At 42.7% G+C, this 19,851-nt stretch overlaps 1 protein-coding gene across 1 annotated transcript in view; it reads left to right on the forward strand.

Moving 5' to 3' along the window:
• B3GLCT (beta 3-glucosyltransferase) overlaps positions 1 to 4,243 on the forward strand; it is a 97,511-nt gene extending 93,268 nt beyond the window's left edge. Inside the window, exon 15 of the mRNA XM_019632710.1 lies at positions 2,865 to 4,243. Coding sequence (XP_019488255.1) covers positions 2,865 to 3,032 — 168 coding nt within the window. The 3' untranslated portion in view covers positions 3,033 to 4,243. The remainder of the gene's footprint in view (positions 1 to 2,864) is intronic.
• The last annotated feature ends 15,608 nt before the right edge of the window (positions 4,244 to 19,851 follow it).

Genomic DNA, 19,851 nt, shown 5'->3' on the forward strand with positions numbered 1-19,851 from the left:
GACTCCCCCATGGCCGCTGTGGCTACGTTCGGTGAAGCAAGCCACTATAGGTGCAAGGAAGTGTGGCCCTCGGCCCACTAGCTCGCAGGGCACTGACTGTCCCCATAGCCACCCTGTGAGGACGTGGCTCTTTTCCTAGTTGAACCTTCAGATGAGACCGCAGAGCCTGGGACGACATCTCCATAGCGTCCTGGTGAGAGACTGAGGTGGAGGTCACAGCTGAGTTATTCCCCGATTCCTGACCCATGAAAGCTGTGTTGTTTGTATGGTGTCCCTACAGTGCCATACTGCTCAGCAGTGAGAGGGTGAACCACGGACACACACAGCAAAGCTAAGGGAGGGAAGCCAGGCACAAAATATCCATACCATAGGATGCCACTGCTAAGAAACTTCCAGAACAGGCAATGCTATACAGAAAAAGCAAATCAGAGGTTTCCCGGGCCCGCCAGTGGCGCTTGAGGCTGACTGCAGATGCTTGCGAGGGAATTCTGGGGACAGTTACAGCGTTCTAAACTGGATTTTTGTGGTTGCCTTCCTCTGGATATTTACTAAAAAATTTCAACTGCCATTACTCTGCATGAATTGTATGTATGTAAATCATACCTCAGTACAGCTGTAAAACATGTGTGTCTAAGGAAATCCAGTTACAGTCTCCATTTGTTGTACTGTTGAGTGTGCTCTCATCTTTACAGATAAAACAGCATTAACTTTGCCACGTGGTCCGTCCCCTGCAGTTTGAGCCATCTCCTCCGCATGCCTGTGCTCAGGTCCTCCTCCCTCCCGACCCTGCCCATTAGTCTCTCTTTCTGCACCTGGGGCTCAGAGAGGTGCTCATTAGAGGTGCGCAGACTTCTCTGTGTTTCGGATCCATGCTGGGATGCGTTCCACTTGTCTGCTTTGTCTTGTTCTTTCCCATGGCCTCACGTATTAGAGATGGTTAGCACCTCTAATGTTCAGTGAGCCAGCTCTTCACTTGCACATATGGCTCCTGAGAGGCAGTCAGCCCCTTCCAGACTATACATAAATAGAGGGCAAGATGCGATGGGTTTATTTTTATCTGTTAGATGTATTTGTATCTGCACCCTTTCTTGTTTAAATGTGGAAAACAAGCAAAGATTTGTTTCCATTGCTTGTCTTTCTTTCTTCTGGGGCCATTATGGAATTATCTGAGAACTGAGAGTGTTTCTCCTGCATTTTCTTCCCTGACAGTAAACTCTCAGAGGGCCTTGCCAACAAACATCATGTAAGATATGAATTCCCTCAGCTAATATGCAGAGCGTTCCCAATTCACTTAGACATTATTCTAGTGTGCATGTTTACTCTGTCTCACTGTATGGCTTTTAAAATTTCCTTCTTAAATTTTTAACTCCATGAGCGCTTAGAATTTTTAAAGGGCAATGAAAAGGCCAGTATGAAAGTTTCCACTTACATTATTTTGAAGTCTTCCTCACAGATGTTATTGTTATTATAAGTGTGCCCCAATGAATAAGGGAGGCCAGGGTGGCTGAAGCGAGGCCGATGTGCTGCGCCTGTGGGCTGAGGACCTGTGCAGCCATCCTGGTGGGACACGAGCCCAGTAATGAGGCACCTGCTCTTGTCCCCATTCCCACGTGTGCTAAGTCATGTTGCCCCAGGGAAGCTGGAACGCCTGTGAGCTCTGGTTTCCTCATCTAGAAACGGACTCTCTTGCAGGGTTGTTTCAAGGACTGGAGGAAATAAAATTGAATGAAGGTATTCAGTGAACTACTCAGGAGAGTTTGTTTAAATATTCATATCAAAAATTTAAGCAGAATGTAATCAAATAGCAGCCTAGGGAAGATTTGTTTTTTTATTTTTTATTTTATTTTATTTATTTATATTTTATTGTTAGTTTTAGGTGTACAAAACAATGCAATAGTTATACTTTTCACTCCTCACAAAGTGACTGCCCCTCTCCCCCAATCAACCGCCCCCTCCCCCGATATCATACATATCTATCACAATTCCAGACTTGTTTCTTTTAAAGTGTATCCTATCTACTTTTAACTAAAGTCGAGACTATTTTAGAATTGATAACCCAGTGAATTGCTTGCTGTAAGTTTATAAACAAGATAAGCACTGTGAGAAGATGGACGTTTTGTTCAAAGCAAACAAAATAGGGTCTGGTGAAAAGTTTCCTTCCAAACCCTGCAGGTGACTTCTTCAGTCTCATTGATGTAGGCTATATCTGATTCTGCTTAAATTTCATTTCTTAAGTTTAGAGAATTTGGAAATGATGATAATGCAAAAAGTTTCAGGCTCTCTTACAGACCGTTGTGGTAACTCAGAATGCCTTTTCATGCTTCAGGAACAAGCTGAGAAATTTAGGTAGGAGGACAGAGGAGTCACTTAACCCGTCTCCCTGCTGTGCCCCACGTTTCCTCCTCTGAAAGCCATAGTCCTAATGACGTGTGAGCAGTGGACAGGCAGAGGGGTCCCGAGAACGGCCTGCCCCACCCCTCGCAGCCCAGTATGGCCAGAGTTCCTTTAGACAGACTGGGAAATGACGATTTTGTCTGCCTTCTTGCAGAAGTCGTAACAGGAACTTAAATGACTTACCACGGAAAGCCTTTTATGTTTATTACCCGTGGTTGAGGGGTCTCCCACAGCCATGACTGTGGAACACAGAGCAAAAAGCGATGCATTTGGGATGTTAAAGTAACTGGAGATGCAACAGCAAGAAGCCTGCAGTGAGAGGGGAGGTTTTAGTGGAAAACATTTTCCTTCTTGCTTGTGGGTTCTGTAACGACTATCAAATATTGAAAGGATGCCATCACATCAACACTCAAATGCTGTTCTGGGCAAGATGCCCTTGATGAACCAGCATAATCCTCTTCTCCCTGCAGGCCCGGCCCGTGGACTACCCCGAGGACTACCTTGCCCACCAAGTTCCCGTGTCATTCCACAAACACTGGAACATCAACCCAGTGGAAGTTTATGCCACGTGGTTGGCACCCCGCGAGGAGGACAAAGCCAGGACGGTGACACAAAAAGGCCTTAAGGACGAGTTATGAAGCCTGGGTCCTGGGAGCACAATCTGAGCAGGAAACGGAAGTGGAGACAGTTGCGTCGTCCTGCTGTGCCATCATGCCACTCGCGTGTGCTGCATAGCTTCAGGACCTTCCTGACTTCCTGTGGAAACTGTATATGGTAATTTTTGAGGGGAGAGGAAAAGCAGTCATGAAGTAAACAAGATTCTTTTTTTCCAGGAAAAAATCACTTGCTTTTTTGTATTATGCATTAGTGTACTAGAGTTTCTCAAGCTGTGACACAGCAGCTTTGTTACTGTCACGGGAAAATAAATGGCACCAGAAGCCCCCTTCCTGCTCCTTCTCTTCATTATAATGAAAGTTTCAGGCGAGCATGAGACTGGAGAGACACGACTGTCTGTCATGAGAGAGAGAGAGCGAGAGAGCGAGCAGAGGGAGCAGAGGGAATGCCGACTGATGTGGTTATTACAATGGGGTGAACATTATTGATGATGAAGATGATATCCTGGTCACTCGGTAGGAATAATGCTGTACGAAGGAGGATTCATAAAACATTGTCAAAGTCTAGCTATGAAACCCCCTGTCGTCTATAGTCAGGGTGGTTCTGTTTTATCTGTTTGTGCCTCATAAAAAGGAAAGAAGCTTTCTGTGGGAGCGTTTCCACTTCTTTAGAGGTTCATCTGTGTTTGATTTCTCCCTGAAGCCCTATCTTTTTTTACCTACTTGGAACAGGAAAGTGTACTGGATGCTGCCAGAAAGGAGTGCCCTCGACATTGAAAAACAAAGTTGTCATGTTTTCTTCAAGTCTTAATGAGCTCTGTGTAAGCATCAGGAAGTGAGTTAAATTAATTTGTACCTGGTGTTTTGCTCTTGTTTTTCTCTGAATGTTACCAAATGCCTCTCCTGCTCGGAATAGACCGCCCCCCCCGGGTACCGTCAAATCCTAGTGGCAGGAAAGTGCGGTAATTTGGCAATTTTTCTAGGTTCTTAAAGAATGACATTGGAACATAGTATTTTGAAATAGCTCTAATTTTCAAGTCACATCTTTATAGTAATTTAACTCATCCATTAATTTGTAAAAAGTACTCTGTTTTTTAATGTTGTAATTATATAATTCAGTTTCTAAAGGTATTTGCATAAAATTTGATTTTGATGCCGAACTAATTTTGGTACAGTAAAACACTTTCCTCTTTTCTTTCTTTTTTGAAAATAAAGATTGCTATTTATTAACTTTGCTTGTGGTGCTTTTATAACTAAGCACAGGTTTCAAAGCCATACCATCGAAACGTACCCAGCTGTGTGCTTGTTAACAGTATATTTTGTTTGTAACTTAGATTTGACTTATTTCCCAAATGATGTGATAGTATTTACCATTTTTTCAAATGAGCAAATACCAGGACTTCTGTGTCTTCAGTGATACCTGTACGCACTGCATTCACTTTTCTGAGAGTGGATTTTGTGGTCTGTCCAAGAAATGGATCAGGGACCGTCTGCTGCATGAGAAGCACCCTAGGGATTTATATTAATAGATCCTGTCAGGCTGTTGCTGATGACATCAGCATTGTTGTGACAGCTGGATTGTTGTAGCTACCGTCATTGTCACCTTCACATCATCGTCACCTTCCCGTCATCTCTAATAATACTCCCAGAGGGCCTGGCTGCCTAACCCAGTGAAGAACGGTCTGCAGTTCTTCCCACACCTGCCACCGATCGTCACACTCAGAAAACAGCATATTCATTTGACCGGATTGAACCGGCATCTGTGTATGAAGAACCATGTCCATTTCCTTCTATGACGATCAGTGCATTCCGTGGGTACCGGAGCACCTCCTTGGTACTTTTAGGTGCTTTGTGAATTATATTTACTTTTGGAACTATGTAAGCCTAACGACAAATAAAAGGTCTTTGCCTAAGGTTCTGATTCCTTATATGTATTCATTACTCCAACCTAGAGTGGGAGTGCGGAGGGACCTGGAAAAAGGAATTAATGAAATCAGAGAAAACAGTTGGCAGCTCAGCAAACAGTTTTCAGAGAGAAAAACTAATAAACAGCTCTCCTTTTTTTTTTTTTTTTAGCTGAGCCATCCTGCCACCTGTTGGCAGCTCAGCGGCTGCTCAGCTCGGGCTGACTCGAACCGCTGTTGCNCTCGAACCGCTGTTGCTCAGAGCTCAAACTCTTGAGCGAGCTACTCAGCCGGCCCTTTTTAAAGAGGAAACCATCAGATGTTGCGTATATAGTCATACAAGGTCTATAAAGCCACGATCTATATTACTATGTCATGAATTGGAGATGCCATCTTGGAACTGGTTGCCAGACAGTTCGTATCTTAAGAACTAAGTTTTGAATCTGAACTTCCCAGGACAGATATTGTCCTATTCGTATTTCCTTTGCCTTTTGAATAGGAATTTCCAAATGGCTATTTTTCTCCTAAGGGTGTCAACATCAAGGAGTTGTATGTGGAATCACTGGGATGTTCTTTTGACTTTTAAGGCACTTCTGCTGTAGCCAAAGCAAGCTGCCTGAGTATGCAGGGTTTTTTTTACATCCTGCAGCTAAGTCAGAAACCCAGACACAAACACAGCCTTCAAAGCCTAGGAACATGAAACAGCAGGAAGCCAGCCTGCAAGTGGAGCTGAGCCTAGGTGTTTAACGACCAGTACTCCATGAACGTCTTGATTTACTGAATACCTGTGGTGCATCCACATCCGTACGCATTACAACTGTGTATGCATTTCTATGCAAAAACTAATAATAGAGTAGGCATTTGTGAGAATGCTTCTATTGCCTTCCATTCATAAGCAGAGATGTTAACTGCTGTGAGCTGAAATAGATTCACTCAGTGATTGTTTCATATTAAACACCCACTATGTGCCAGACATCCCTGGATGCCGTTGTCTGTCCCATTCACCACTCTATCCCTGGCATTTGAATGCCTGGCACACAGTAGGGGCTGATGTTTTATGTCCCTAAGCATCCTACAGACATGTCACCTGCAAAACGTCGTTTCCTCCCACGTCGACAGTGAAGGCTTTGTTTCTGGCATTGCCTTTCAGTGCATGTTTTCACTTTAAAGGTACTTAAATTCCCAGGAGGAGTAGGGGGAGGTACAAGGAGAAGGGACATAAAATTAACCAGTAAATAAGTTAATGAACAAGATGACTTCTAATGATAAATGCTATGAAGGCACTAAGCATAGGATCCTGTGATAGACCCACTTGGGGTCGGGGACCACTTTTGATGGAGTGGTCTGAGGGGGTCTCTCTGAGAAGGGGGTGATGGAGTGAGGACCCAACTGAATAGAAAGAGTCAAGAGTGCAAAGATGATGTTGGGTGTTCCAGGCAGAGGGAATAGCACAAGTGAGGCTCTGAGATGGGAACAAGTTTGGCAGGTCAGAAAAGCAAGCAAGCCTGTGTGACATTGCTTAGCTGTCATCATTATTATGGGACATCCAGGTGATGTTAAATACACAGCTGATATGGAAGTCTGGAATCCTGGAGAAGTCAGAGCTGGACACAGAATTTTGGAAATCCTCAGCATTTCGAAGGTTTGAAAACATCAAGACTGCAAAAGATCGAGTAGGGAGAGAAGAAACCAGCCTGAGCAGAGCAGTCAGTGAGGTGGGAGGGACACCAGCACAGTGTGTGGCAGGGAAGCCAAGGAGAGCGTGTTGAGAAGCAAACGATCAAGTGTGTCACATGCTGCCAAGAGGTCCATTAAGAGAGGACAGACAAGTGACCGTGTGATTCAGCAGCATGGAAGTGACCTTGACAAGACCACTCCCAGTGAGTGGGGCAAAATGGGGGAAGAATGGGTGTTGAAATTGCAGAGCAGTTAGAAACAAGTTTTTTTTAGTCTATAGTTAATTCTTTTTATGAGTTATTTTAAAGACAGGGAAGGTACTCGAGGGGAACATGGGACCTCAGGGGATTGGAAGATTTGAGGGAAGTCTACGTGATGAGAATGGTAAGTAGGGAGGGTGATGGATGACGGCACTGGCAGTCCTGATGAAATGGGTTGGGGCCCAGAGCCTAGTGGAGGAACCTGCTTTGACAGGAGGACCCGCTGCCCAAGGGGGCGAATGTAGGCACAGAGGATTTCAGATTTGCTGACAGGGAGGTGGGGGTGTTTGCATCTGATCACGTCTGTTAAGAGCAAGGCCATGTTACCTGCTGAGAGCATCTGAACTATGCTTGCTCTCGCCGAGAATTGCAGCAGTGACGTCGTCGACAGCCTCTTCTGTGATGCTCGCTGTGCCTGGCATTGTTCAGTGTTTCACACATTAACCTGCTCGGTCCTCACGACAACCCTCTGAAGCGAGTGCTGTTGTTTCCCAGTTTACACTGCGGGTAATGAGGCACAGAGAGATTAAATAGCCAACTCAGGGTCACACCGCTGGTACATGGCAGAGCTGGGTTTTTAATCCAGACATTTTGGCTCCAGAGTTTATTCACTGAATCCATGTGCCCTTTCACCTCTACCAAGAAGAACATGGACTCTACTCATTCATTCATTGGACAAATATATCCTGGGAAACTACATTGTGCCAGCATTGTGCTAACCCTGGGCAATCAGTGGTGCCACCTAGGTTATCCCACATCAGGACACACACTCACACCCACACCCACACACATCCTCTGTTACAGTGATTCTTTAGGCAGAGAAGAAATCAGGTGAGAGACCTGCCTTGTGTTATTCTGGACTTCTTTGCATGCCAGCCAACTGGATATTTTCAGACATTTCTAAGTCTAGAATGTCTTTTCACTACTTCCCCTTCCTGTTTTATTCCTCTTGGAAGTTTCTACCAGTGTCACAGCTGGGACTGGGCAGGTTCTGCTCCTTTACACTGAGGTGAGATGCATGCTGGCACAAGAGCCCTAGTGCCGGCTTCACTGTGCAGCCCTGCAGCTTGTGTGGCATCTCTGGGCTTTAACTCTGTAAGGAAATGAAGCAGCTTGAACTTCAGAAGGTTATGCTTCTACTGTCTCATAGGGGATGCGCATCACTGACTATTCCATAGTGATGATCTGTGCCACACTACTAAAAAACCTTAAGTTCAAGACCTTAAGGTTCTCTAACTGAATTATCTGCTCTATCAATCTGGAAAATTTTGTCATATTGAGTTTAATCAATTTGAAATATATTTTACTTTCTTTCATGGGTTTAGCAACACAAGAAAACTCTGTAATAAGAGTTTTAAGAGGATCTTTGTTTGTGGATGCAAAAGGCAACACTGGCTCATTCAATAAATACTAAGTTTTTTATTATGTTCCAGGTTCTGGAGATGGCAATGGTGAGCAAAAGCAGACAATTCTTTGTCCTTGTAGAATTTATAATCTAGGGTACGAATAGTAATAAAAAATTACTACCATTACTACTACTAAAACATAGAATTATAAACTTTAATAAGTGCAGAAAGGAAGTTGGCTTTGATGTGAGATAGAAAAGTAAAAAACAGTTGACCAAGTAAAGGGGTCAGAAGATGAGCATTTTAGGAAGAAACAGCATATGCAAAGGCCCTGTAGTAGACGGATTATGGCTTCTCTGAAAAACTGAAAAAAGCCAGTGGGCTGGAGCGCTCTAGGATCACATTTTTCATACCCCTTTGTAACTTGCTTTCTTCACTTACTATATCATGGACCTCTTACATGTTATTAAATATTCTATAACAAAATCCTCACATAGTATTCACTGTCTGTTTACACCACAATTTAAGGAATTGTCTATTACTGGTTATTTGCATTTCATACTTTTCTTTTACAGTCTCACCAGTAGGCCACTTCCACACTTTTAATTAATTTTTATAAGAGATTAAATTAAAGCAAGAGAAGTAGAATTATTTAGCTAAGATTAGATTTAAGGCAATGATCTTGAGTTGCATTGTTTATGTTGGTCGCATCAGGTAGATGGGTTGAGGAACTTTAACTTTTTGTTCTTATTAAAGGTGTTACTTTGAAGAGAGTGGAAAGAAAATAATAGCCATCTCTAATGCAACTCCCAGCTCTCTTTTCCTATGCCTTCCTCCCTCTCTTCTCTCTCCCACCCCTTCACTCCTTCCCTCCTTCCATCCCTTCATGTTCCTTTGTCTGTTTGTGTGAGCCCTTTTGATCAAAGTCTTGAGGTTATTCACAGTTTCTACCATAGACTTTTGTGAACAAGAATCTTAGGCAGCAGGGTTATAGGTCAGAATGTAGACAGAATCAAAATAGAACTAGAACTGGGGTTCCATTTTTCTACTATTAAACTTGTTACCAGCAATTTAGTTTTAGGGGTAAATCCACCACACTAAATTAATGTAATCAGTTTTATTGGCTTACGAATGTTGTTTGTATGAATTTTGTAAATTAGTTTTGCGTTTATAGTTGTACAAGTTCTGACAACTAAGTTTGTGAGCTTGCCCCTGTGCGCTTACATTGGCAGCACTGTAGAAACAGCTCGGTAAGGCTTCCTAACCTTGGCATATTAGTGTCTCACAGCTGTGTTTGTGTCGATGTGTGGTGGTGTCTTGCTGAGTGGCATTTTTATTGTTGCGTATTTTTGTGTGCCGTCGCGAGAATGTCTGAGCTTGAATTAGAGCAACGAACAAACATTAAATTCCTTGTTAAGCTTGGCAAGAGTGGAAGTGAAATTAGGGACATGTTACTCCAAGTTTATGGTGATAATGCCATGATGAAAATGGCAGCATACAAATGGATTAAACATTTTTCTGAGGGGAGACAACGTGTCACTGATGAAGAGAGGTCAGGGCAGCCACTAATGAGCAGAACTGACAAAAACATTGCAAAAATTCATTGAATTGTGCGTCAAAATCGTTGGCTGACTTTGAGTGCAAAGCAGACCAAGTAAACACAGATAGAGAAACAGGAAAATCTTAACTGAAAATCTCGGCATGAGAAAGCCGTGTACAAAAATGGTCCCAAAGGAGCTCACTGATGAACAAAAGCAAAGGGGAGTCAAAGTTTGTCAAGACCTTTTGGAGAGGTAAGACGATGTTTTGGGCTGTGTTATCACTGGTGATAAAAAGTGGATGTACCAATAAGACCCTGAAATAAAGCATCAAAGTGCACAATGGAAGTCAGCCAATTCTCCACGACCAAAAAAGTTATGTCAGTCCAAATCAAGAGTCAAAACGATGTTGCTGGAGTCAGGCGCGCTACCGTTGTGCCATGAGGTCCTAGAAGTATATGCATTTTACTGTCTGTACATTCTACCTGAATTGTTTTAAAAGCCTACACCAGCATCTAAAATAATGCCTGACTCATCGTTGGTGCTTAATGCAAATTCCATAAATGAATGCATTAATACATTTTCTATAAACACCATTTTTTTTTGCCAGATCCCACACCTTTTAGTATGATTGACCCTGGTTGTTGATATCTAAGGAAAATGTTCTGGGTTGATTTCCCTTTTATTATTTTTTGTCCTTAACTTTCTATTGGATTATGTTGAGACATTCCCATTTTGTTATTTATTTATTGTTTTATTGCACTGCTATAAGCAGGTGTCTTTTTTCTTTTTGAAATTATTGAGTTTTTTGTATCATAATAGAGAATTATTAAAATATATATCAATAATATTTGAAAATATGCATTTTCTATTCCTTGTATTTTGAACAGTGTATGCTTTATACACTTCAAAGCTGTGCTGCTAGGTAAATAAAGATTCATTTCCCTCATAAAAAACAAACAAAACGATGTTGCTAACCTTTTTTGATAATCAGAGGGATTATTCATTATGAATTTGTACCAACTGGACAAACAGTTAACTAAGTTTACTATTTGGAAGTGCTGAAAAGGCTGTGTGAAAAAGTTAGATGACCTGAACTTTTTGCCAACAATTCATGGCTCTTGCATCATGACAATGCACCAGCTCACATGGCACTGTCTGTGAGGGAGTTTTTAGCGAGTAAACAAATAACTGTATTGGAACATCCTCCTTATTCACCCGTCTGGCCCTAATGACTTTTTTCTTTACCCAAAGATAAAGGAAATATTGAAAGGAAGACATTTTGATGACATTCAGAACATTAAGGGTAATACAACCAGAGCTCTGATGACCATTCCAGAAAAAGAGTTCCAAAATTTCTCTGAAGGGTGGACTAGGCGCTGGCATTGGTGCATAGCTTCCCAAGGGGAGTACTTCTAGGTGACCATAGTGATATTCAGCAATGAGGTATGTAGCACTTTTTCTAGGGTGAGCTCGCAAACTTACCCTAGGGTGATAATATAAGAAATTGATATGGAGTGAATTGTCTCCCAACCAGATTTATAGGTTGAAGCCCTATTCTACTGTCTATGACTATATTTGGAGACCGGGCCTTTAGGGAGGTAATTAAGGCTAAATGAGGTCATAAGGGTGGGAAACTAATCCAACAGATCTAATGTCTTATAAGAAGAGGAAGAGATACTAGAGATCTCTTTCCCTCTCCACACACGCTTGAAGGAAAGACCATGTGGGGACACAGAGAGAAGGTGGCTGTTTACAAGCCAATGAAAGAGTTCCCAGCATGAAGCCAATCCTGCTGACACCTTGATCATGGACTTCCATCCTCCTGATCTGTGAGGAAATACATTTCTGTTGTTCAAGCCACCCAGTCTGTAGTATTTTGTTATGGCAGGCCAAGCAGACTAAGACAGGAATGTACAACCAGTTCTATGTTTGTACACATTTAAGGAATATTACAATGAAAATAATTTAGCTGATGGCCAGATTCCATGAGCAATGTTACCTGGAAAAAGGACTTATATGATTCAAATTTGACAAATAGTGCTTTGTAGTTAACAGTATGAGAGTGCTGGAATCATAATACTTGGATTTTAGTCCTGGCTCTACAGTTTACTATGTGGTGCTGGACAAGTGACTTAACCTCTACACCTCAGTGTCTGCTTCTGTAAAATGGGTATAATAATAGTTCCTACCTTTTAGGGTTGTTGTGCGGAGTCAATGAGTTGAATGATAAAATTAATCAAAACATCTAGCATAATATGTAGAAGTCTACATTGAAACTGTCTTGTGTTTAAAAGTTATTCATGCCATTTTACTCCTGATCTTCCTAATTCTGATAAATTTTCCTTGTCAAATGATTATTGATAGAGTCACATATCTAACTTATAATCCTTGTGTACTATGAGTAAATAGCTCTAATATAAAACAATTTTAAACAGAAATAAAGAATATAGGACATCCTAAATTTCCTAAGCAAAGGTGATTGAGTAAAGTTGCTAATAAGAAATCCTAATAAAAAGAGAGCATGAGATATCCTGGGCAAAACTTAGCTTGGGCTGCTGGTTCTAACAAAGGTGCAAACTATTTGCTTCTAAAATTGCACGTTTCTTTGGTGTAAAAGAGGTGTGCCGGACATTGTTTAACTGATGACTTTTCCAAGGACCCAAAGAGCTAATTAAGAATTTTGGGGCTGGCCGAGTGGCGCGTTAAGAGGTGGCTTGGGACGTCAGCTCTGAGCAGCAGGGCCCCCCGGGTTGGATCCCACATGAGGGCCTGTGCCACTGCCCTCTACAGCTGAGATGGTGAACAACAGCTCCACCAGGAGCTGGGCTCATGAGTCGCTGGAGACGGCATAGGCTGCAGCCCCTGCTGCAGTGGGCTGCCATAAGCTACCGTGAGTGGCCGGCAGCCTGTGTGAGCTGACAAGAGCCGCCGTGAGCGGCCGTTCAGAGGCTGGTGACTGATCTGCCTCACCCGGGAAGAGCGCAATGATAATACCAACATGGGCCAGTGAAGCAAGGTCCTCCACAACTAGACTGAAGAACAAAAGGACAGCAACTTGTCTGTTCCCCTTCCCCGATTCCCCAGCACTGTTCCCCTCCCCCAATTCCCCAATAAAATTAAAAAAAAAAAAGAATTTCGATTTCCTTTTCACATTAGGCAACAGAATCATAAAGCTCTCTGAACACATACTGAGACTTTTGGGGCCCGTTTAGTATATACCCAAAGTTTCAACATTCGGTTGGAAGAACGTGCGACAGAACATGGAAACTGTCCACCTAGCCAGCGATTTCCAGGTGCCATCTGTGTTAGTTCCCTACCCTGCTGCAACCAATTACCACAGCCTAGTGTCTTCACACAACATAAACTTATTTTCTTGTAGCCCTGGGTGTTAGAAGTCTGAGAGAGACCTCACCAGGCTGACAACGCAGGTGTTGGCAGGGCTGCCTGCCTTCCAGAGCCTCTAGCGGAGATCTGTTTCCTTCCTGTAAGCAAAGAATCCGTTTCTTTGCAGCTTCTGGAGGCTACCTGCATTCCTCGACTCCTGGCTCCTTCCATCTCCAAAGACAGCAGCGTATCATCTTCAGACCTTTCTCTTCCTCTGACCCTCCTGCCTCCCTCATATAAAAGCCCTTGTGATTACTTTGGACCAACCTGAATAATTCAGGAGAATCTAAAAATCTTTAACTCAATCATCTATGTACCTTTTTCCATGTAAAGTAACATAGTCACAGGTTCTGGGGATTAGGATGTCGACATCTCTGGGAGCCATTTTTCTGCCCACCACACACCATCTTAGGTTCTTTTCACCTGGCTGGAAGTCAAATTTACCTGGCTGTGTTTCTGTGCAGTGCTACTTAGGACTACATGTATGATTATGCTGAATGTGTGACTGGTGCTTTCTCTACCAAATCAATTCCACATGTACTTATGGACAACTTGAATGCAACGGGCTTTGTCCTAAAACTGTTTTTAGTGACAGTCGTATACTTTTCTCCCTGTCATCACACAAAAGATTTAGAACCTACAGACTAGAGGCCCACTAACATTTCTGCAACAGCTCATCAACATGTCTGCTTACACGTGGTAATCACCTCTTGGTGTTCTCACACTTCATCACAGAAGGCAGAGCAACTCAGAAAAATGGTGTGTAGCAATTTGAGGTCAGGGTCTCTTGATGATGGAACTGGAAGCCAGCCTTTTCATCATACTAGTGTTTCTAACTATTTCAAATGATAAAATCTTTGGGTTGACACTTAAGATGCTCAGCTCTGCTATAATTAGAAAGTTTCCACAGTGACTCTTGTCAACAAAAGTTTGCTGCCAGCAATCTAATGTCAACAAAAGTCCCCAATTTGGGGTGCATAAAGAGGAGAAGCTTTATTCAGATAAATAGCTTGCAAACTGGAGACACAGCCTTCGGTGCAAACTGAAAGAGTGCCCACTGAGACAAAGACAAGGCTGCTTTTTAGAGAAAGTTCCTACCTCCATCCCTGATTGATTCATTTTTATGCAAATGAGGAATATCATTTGTACAGTCTGGTTGGTCCAAATAGCACTGTCCCAATGGGTCAGAATTGCGTGTTCTGATTGGTATGGCGCAGCTCTGGTCAGTACAGATTCAAATGAAGATATAGCTACTCAGTTCTGATTGGAGGGGGCAGGTCTCAGCCCATTGGTTGCAAGGCACTCCTTTATAAGGGTCAGTTTAGACAGCAGGAGCACAATGCAGGAGGTGGCAGCTCAGTCTATGGCTATTGTCTGAAATGCAGTATGTGTGAGAGGTCTCTGTTAGCAATGGTTGCTAGACCCTGGTTAGGATATCAGGCCCTACTAGCCATGGGAAGTCGTTTTTGGAAGATATATTCCTACTTGGAGTCAACATTCTTTAGGAACCAAAGGTAAGGGGAAATACTCATGGATGGAGTCATAGCTAAATTTAAATAAAGTTCCAACTGTTTTAGAAGTCTTGCAAAAATGGAATTCATTGCTGTTTTAAAGAGGAATTCTAGTCCAGGAGATCAATCCAAGTGCATTTCTCCCAGGAAGTGAAAATGGATTATTATTTAAACAGGAATGTTCTGTGAAGCACATATTAATACGGCACTGCTTTTTCTCTTATATGCCATGAGTGACACATGCCCTCATTGATGAATGAATGCATTTCCCTGTGAGGAGAACGGGGGTCCAGTAAAGGAAGACGATGTCACTGTTTTCAAATTACCCCTGTTAAGTTCTACTTTGAGGGAGCAGGGAACCAAAAACTGAAGAAGCTGACAAGCTTATGGGGGCAATATGGTGTCCACCATCAGATCAACCTGGCCTGCAGACATGGAGGAAGGTCCCCATAACAAGGGACAGTTGGGGGGAAGGACAGATCAGAAAAACACCAGAGCCTTCCCTGAAACAACCTCTTCTATATAAAATTGAGGAGCTGGAATCTCGCAGTGACTGTGCAGCAAGAAGGGAGTGGATCATGGTAGAATGCACAAAAAGATCATTCCTTGGAGGGAATCCCACACTAAGTGGGGGAAATACTAACAGAAGGCCTGAGCCCTGGAAGATCCAAGTACTCACTGCTGAGAAGTCAAAAAAAATTGTTGGTATTCTTATTGGGATGTTAAATGTTTCCACTTTTACCCCATGCCAAGGTAGGAGACAGGCAATGTCCTTATGGTCCCATTTTGCCCCCAGCATATCATGCTTCTTGAGGTGTGTTTCAACCTCATTCAATTTTACTGTAACCTCTTTCAATTTTTGTTCTCTCTTGGCTTGGGTAGATAAAATTTGCTGTCTGCACCTAGATTTCAGTTACTCTCTTTGATGTGTAATTAGAAGAGGCTGACTTATGTATATCCTTTTGAGTATTAACTCTCTTCATGTTTTATGCCATTATTTTTCCAAGCCAGATGGGGAGAAAATATTCACAATACTCGTATGGGACAAATTATTTATATCCAGAATATATTAAAACTCCTACAAATCAGTGATAAGAAGACAAACAATTCAATTTATAAATGAGTAAAAGATTTGAATGGACACTTTCCAAAGAATATATATGAATAGCCAATAAGCACATAAAAAGATACTTAACATAATTAGCCGTCACCATTAGATTCTCAAGTCAGGGACTGTGAGAGCTCTGAGATTTATTCTCTCCACAAGCTAATGAGCTAGGCTGTCTCAGTTTCGTGGATACTGGGAGAAAAACATGAGGAAACTGAATCAGAAACCAATAAATGATTTACTACTCTCAGCTGCAGCAGTAGCCAGTATTACATTTGTCTCGGCTCCCTGTGCCTAGACTCTCACAGAACCATGTGATGAATGTCAGGTGTTTTCTGCGTGTAGAGTGGTAGGCATTCCAGGAGAACTCAGAGACTAGGAAATGTCTAGTGGTCTGGTAGAGGGCTACCGGCAAACCTTATTACCCTGGATTGTAAGCATATCTGTTCTGGGGAGAGGGGAGGGGCATCTCTACCTTTACTACACTGTAACAGTAATGTAATGTATGCAAAGGATTTAAATAAATGTGCTCAGAAGGACCAAGGCCCTTTGCTCATAACAAATATTCTTGCAAAGAGAGTTCGAAGCAATTTGACTACCAATGCCTAGATGTTTAGAAATGTAAGATTCGAGAACTGCCTCGCAAACATCATTTGGGGTCACTCATTAAATAGGTGGGCATACCACACCGAGATGTGCCTATTTTTGGTCGTGGGGGAGCCAGATGAAACAATTTATTCTTCACCTTAGCAGAGATATCTTGACATGCCTCACCACTGGGCCCCTAGAAGCTTTGCTGAGGTGCAAGGCCCCTAAAAATTTGCAAAATTTCTTTTCCACCCTCTGACACGTACATGTCTTGCCAATATATCTAGGATAGTTGCTGCTTTCTGATTGCCAGGCCCTATCAGCACAATGTCATCAATGTAATGATGTCTTGTGGGAGAGAAAGGTGATCGAGGTCCCTGTTGTACCACTTTGTGACCCAGATGGAGAGGTGATGTGCCTCTGGGGTAGGACAGTGAGGGTGCTGCTGGCCTTGCCAGCTGACAGCAAACTGCTCTGGCAGTCCTCGCTAACGTGTGGAGAGAAGGCGTCTGCACACTAGACACCAGGATATGTATTCACTTGCTCAAGCAATAACATCACATCGTACAGCAGTTGTAATTGGAGTCACCACCTGGCAACCCACTGTCATTCTCCAAGAGCCATCTGTCTTCTGCACAAATAGACCAATTGAATGGGGATGGGGTGGGAATCAAGTTTGAGGGTACTAATTTCTCTGGAAGTGCGTTCTTGTTTTGGTTTACTCTTTTCCTAGACAGAGATAGTTCTAGTGACTCCACCTGGTCTTTCCTACCTTAATAGCCCTCGCTCCATTGGTCAGGGAGCCAAGGTGTAGATTTTGCCAGTTACCAAGTAGGTCTACTACAGTGATGCATTCTGGAACTCGGTGGGTTGGGGACCCACCGGGCCCACCTGTGAGACTGATCTGAACTAAATCTCTATTGATCACCTGACCTCCATAAGCCCCTGTTCTGATTGGTAGGCCACAGTAGCATTTGGGGTTCCCAGGAATTAGTGTTTGTTCAGAGCCAGTGTCCACTAGTCTCTGAAAAGTCTGATTATTTCCTCTCTCCAATTCACAGTCACAGTAGGTCCCTTTGGGGAAGGCTGAGAGAAAGACTAACAATGTAGGTACCTGGCAGTTTAGTGAGCTATTTCCTAAAGGGGAGCCATCTCCCCCTTCCTTTATCCAGGGTTCTGGGCCTGAAGACTGGGAATTCATTCAGGGGATGTGACTTTTTTGGTGATTCAAGTCAGACTTCTATCTCTTACTTAGAACACTTTCACTTACCCAGGCCAGGTACGATTTTGGGACTCTGCTCCTCTAGTTCTTTTCTGGGGATGCTGAGATCAAGCAGCCAATTCCATAAGTCTTGGCCAGTTGGACTATCCTGACTCCTGCTTCGCTCCCATTGCCCATTACCATAACCATGACCACATTGTCTTTGGCAATGAAGCGCCACCTCTTGGCTCTGCTCCCTGAGCACCCATAATCCACGCTGCATTTGGAGATCCCAGTTCATTGGTAGCAGTTCCCACTGTAATTTCTGACCCACAGAGAAGATGCTGGGGCTCCCCTCCCAAGTCTGTTTCTCACAGTCATGATGAAAAATGTCTTCCTGGGCTCTCCCAAGGTGGGGGAGTGAGACTTACATGATAAAGCCACTTTAACATTCTATTATCCCGAAGTCTTTGAATACTTTCCTCTCCAGTATACCAAGGCAGTCCTGGCATTCGGCCACCTTTGATCCATATTTCAGTCAACTGAACAGCTCTTCCTAACCCCTCAGGCTAAAACACTGAATCCAGAATTTTGCGTAGTGAGCTCATCTTAATAATTTCAGCCTCATCCAACTTTATTTTATTTCCATCTTGTTCCCACACTCTTGAGACCCATTACCACATATATTCCCCAATTTCTATCTATATAAAGTAGGAGGATCACACAGTTCTTTTGGTGTGTGTTGCCTTACAGTTTCATCCTCGACCGCCCCCCACCCCCAACCCCTGACCTAATGAGGTCACGAGGAAGTGTCTCGGAATGCTGAGACCCAGTGGAAAGATATCGGTAAAGCTTCTTCAAGGGAGTGTCTCTGGACGTTGAGACCCGAAGGAATGATGTCAGTTATCTCCCTTATTTTCATGGCAGGGCACAGCTGCACCATCCTGGGGGTTGTGTGTGTGGGAGTTTGAAGGCACAGCAGGTGTTGGAATACAGTGGGGCTGGTTGATGGAGAGCAGCCATAAGACACTTATCACAAGGACTCCGATTTGGAGCTCAGTTCTGGAGAGAGACTGCAGCCCCCTGACCCCGCTTGAACTCTATAACTGACTGCTTGTGTCTCTGTAACCCTGCGCTGCCCCTCTCATTTCCCGTCACTTTTGCTGCGTGGACGTGGCAGGCATGCATCACACCTCCTCACTTATTGTACCACTGATGGGGAAAAATTGCTGTAAGGATTTCATTGGGATCACTGATGAAATTGAGTCTGAATTGTGAGATTAGCTACTAGAATTCTATGTTAAATATCCTGAGTTTGACCCATGTGCTGCCATTATCTATGTTCTTGTTCTTAGAAAGTACAAGCAAAATCTGGGCAAAAATCACCTACCAAATCTTTAAAACAGCTAAAAATGAATTTCACCCTTAAACTTCAATCATAGCTGTATTGTTTTTATGTAGCTTCAAAACAATTCTGAAAAATTATACTTCTCTTCTTATCTTTTTAAGTTGACACTTAAAATGTTTTTTTAATTATTTTAATTATTTTTTTATTAAATTATTTTTTATTATGAAATACACATTTTTTAGAATTAGTTTCATCTGTACAACACAGTGCAATAGTTATACTTTTTACCCCTCAAGGTGACAACCCCCCACCCACAATCTGCCACCCACTTCCCTCCCAATATCATACACATCTATTACAATTCCCTTGACTCCACTCCCACCCTATACTCCACGTCCCATGACTATATATATCTATATATATATTCACATATAGTTGACATACAGTAGTATACAACATCAGCTTCAGGTGTACAGTGCAGTGCTCAAGCCTCTACCGCATCCATGATGTGGTCTCCCTAGCAAGACATGTGACCATCTGACATCCTACAAAATATTTATAACATTATTAATTATATTCCTCGAACTGTCTTTCATGTCCCTGTGGCAATATTGTAGTTACGTATTTATGCTGTCTAACCCCTTCCCCTTCTCCCTCATTCCCTCCCCCTCCCAACTACCAACCATCAGTTGTTCCTCTATATCTCTGAGACCACTTCTGTTTACTTTGCTCATTCATTCAGTTTTTTTGGATTCCATATATAAGTGAAATCATATGGTATTTGTCTTTCTCCGACTGACTTATTTGACTTAACATAATAGTCTCTAAGTCCATCCATATCATCCCAAATGGTACAGTTTCATTCTGCTTTATAGCAGAGTAATACTCCATTGTGTAAATGTACCATAGTTTCTTAATCTAGTCATCTACCGATGGCCATTTTGGTTTTTTCCAAGTCTTGGCTATTGTGAATAG

Source organism: Hipposideros armiger, unplaced genomic scaffold (genome assembly GCF_001890085.2).
Source record: "Hipposideros armiger isolate ML-2016 unplaced genomic scaffold, ASM189008v1 scaffold_1166, whole genome shotgun sequence".
Lineage (NCBI taxonomy): Eukaryota > Metazoa > Chordata > Mammalia > Chiroptera > Hipposideridae > Hipposideros > Hipposideros armiger.